Genomic DNA, 2,741 nt, shown 5'->3' with positions numbered 1-2,741 from the left:
ATACGTTGCTTTACAGAAGTAAAATTGGTTACAAAAGGCAATTCGCGTTAAACAAAGTCTGCGTTTTAAGCCGTTTTCACCTTTATTTTGTTATTGGATAATGCTAACAAATAGCCAAATAGCTATTTAGGCACTATTTTAGCAAATTACGTACAATTCTGATATATAACGCCCGATTTCTACAAATAAATTCCGGAAGAATAAAATAGTTTTTTTCTGTTAAAATCCTGTTTTAATCATAAATACGTTGCTTTTCAAAAGTGAAATTGGTTGCAAAAGGCAATTCACGTTAAACGAAGTCTGTGTTTTAAAGTACTTCCTCGTCCTCTTGATCCAAACTGTTGTACCTCACCGATAAAGAATCCTTTAGTGACATTTTGTCAGTGCATTTGGAGATTTCCGTAGTGGTGATGTCATCAGGACAACATCTGACGTCATCAGAATCCGTGTGGGATGAGCTCTGTCCACTTTCTTCGAAACAGATGCTGAGGGCTTCCTGTCGTACAGCGATGTGGTTGACGCCTTTGAGCGTGATGTCGTCGATGTGTTTGGCCTCCTCTTCGATTTCTTCTGGAATGGAAGGTGGTAGGCTTTCGATGTCCGAGTTGCTGAAAACGTATCCAGGCAAGGTGGTGTGTATTTGCGAGCCATGTACAAGCGAGCCGACGCTGGGCAGAGCGGCGCAGTGGTACACCCTGCTGGTGAGGAGAGTAGAACTGCGGGTCACTGAGGTCAGCTGGGATTGGACGCTGGCGCCGCTGCTGTTCAGGACCGTCCCATAGCGGTAGTTAGCCAAAACGACGGGACCTTTCCAGTCAAATGCAAGCGTCCAGCGGAGCCAGGTCTTCTGGATTTCTGTCTGGACCTGGGAGAGAACAATAACGAGCAAAAATTAATGTTGTGCGCTGACTTTCTACAAAACCTTTGAAAGGTTGAGAGAAAATTAATAATCACTTTGAATACAAACTTTGCTGAAGTGGCAGTATTTGAAATATTAATGTTGTTCCACCCACACTTACCTCTCCATTGCAGAAGCAGTAAATAATGGAGACAAAAAATCCCTGAAAGAGAGAGATAAACACCAGTGAGAAGGACAAGTGAACAGAAAACCTCAACAACACACATAATATAATATCATGAGTAATAGAAAGTTTCTTGCCTAACTTTATTAATTATTTATTATTAATTTGGCTCTTTCTTATACTTAAAAAAAACTAAACTTTTTGGTTTCTCATTAAAAACGAATTTCTGGTTTCACAGTTCATTTATTATTAAATTATATATATATATATATATATATATATATATTATTTTGGTAATATGTGTGTGTGTGTGTGTGTGTGTGATGCAATCTAGGAAAACCCACCACATGGTGAAATTTTACCTAAATTTGACCCTTTGATACCATATAAAATGCATGGGCAGCACATGCAATGACTGTGGCAACTTTAACATTTGAAAGGATACTATGGCAAAGTTATTGCTTATGAGCTATATCACCGCTTATCGACACTTGGGGTGTGACAATACACTTAGCTCACGAGATGAGACAAAATACAGATACTTGGTTCACTAGAACGAGACAATATTTTAATACTATTTTTAAGAAATTTTAAATGACAAAATATTTGTCTTTTAATTACAAAAAGTAAAACAATGCAGTTGTATTTTGAAATATTTTAACTAATCTAGGGCTGTAACTAATGATTATTTTGGTAATCAAGTAATCTACTAATTATTTTGACAATTGAGTAATCTGATATTTTTTAGTAACACAAACAGGCCTAAGTGAAAACCAGGCTTTAGTATGACTATTTATATATATCTGCGTCTGATGCATCTCAGCATCAACTTTTAATTTTTTGTAATTTAAATTTAATTTACAGGAAAGATAGATAGATACACGTCAGCACCATTTCTTTGTTTTAATTTAATTTATTTTACCTTTTATTTCACAGGGAAGACTGAAAAGCAACAAAAGGGAAAACTTCTGATGAACCTCAACCTCTATTTTTCATTTTATTTGAACTTTTATTTCACAGTAAAGACAAAAATGAAAGAAGAAAAGCTGATTTTTAATTTATTTGAACTTATATCACAGGAAAGAAAAACAAAGAAAAAGTCTTCTGATGGACCTCAGCACTAACTTTTAATTTTAGTTTAGTTTATCTATTCAATTATTTTGTGAATTGTTTTTTATTATCTCCCTTAATTCATTCCCTGCGTGCTGTTATTTGTTTCCCACCGTCTACAGATAAGCTGCAAAATGCTTCGGAAATATGAAAGTGCAATTGTTTATCATGCCAGCAGAGCAAATTACCGGCATGCAAAGGGGCACATCATTATACTTATCACATCACATTAGTGAGTATCGAGAGGCGAAAGAGTAGCTGATCAGTCAGGAAGTCACCTGGAATGAGTTGAAGAACAGTTCACAGTACATGCGCAGCTCCCAGCCCAGACCTGTGAACGTGTGCGGCATTCCCACAAACACGATGTAGTGCACGCCGAAAACCAGAACCAGAACCAAAGTGGACTTAGCCAGCTTCCTGTACACACACAGACACATTTTCTGTTTAGAAATATTTGAATACTATATCACACTTGATTAAATCCACAATGATTAAATTCACATCAATATAAAGAAATAATAAACATGAAACCTCAAATTGTAAGGTTTATTGAGAATCAAACAATCAGCAATGATTATTCAACCTGACAACCCCCCCCCCCCCAAAAAA

The 2,741-nt window shown here is 36.3% G+C and overlaps 1 protein-coding gene across 1 annotated transcript in view; it reads right to left on the bottom strand.

Annotated features, from left to right (window-relative positions):
- Positions 1-307: 307 nt before the first annotated feature.
- The window catches only part of LOC107739359 (parathyroid hormone 2 receptor-like), a 28,295-nt gene continuing 25,861 nt past the window's right edge, over positions 308-2,741 (bottom strand). The window contains exons 11-13 of the mRNA XM_016551453.1: positions 2,411-2,549; positions 1,020-1,061; positions 308-865 (exon numbers count right to left, since the gene is read on the bottom strand). Of these exons, the coding sequence (XP_016406939.1) occupies positions 308-865; positions 1,020-1,061; positions 2,411-2,549 (739 nt within the window). The remainder of the gene's footprint in view (positions 866-1,019; positions 1,062-2,410; positions 2,550-2,741) is intronic.

This window comes from Sinocyclocheilus rhinocerous, unplaced genomic scaffold (genome assembly GCF_001515625.1).
Source record: "Sinocyclocheilus rhinocerous isolate Xijiao unplaced genomic scaffold, SAMN03320098_v1.1 scaffold945, whole genome shotgun sequence".
Taxonomy (NCBI): domain Eukaryota; kingdom Metazoa; phylum Chordata; class Actinopteri; order Cypriniformes; family Cyprinidae; genus Sinocyclocheilus; species Sinocyclocheilus rhinocerous.
Note: the sequence above shows the minus strand (reverse complement) of the source record. Positions and strands in the feature narration are given on the sequence as shown.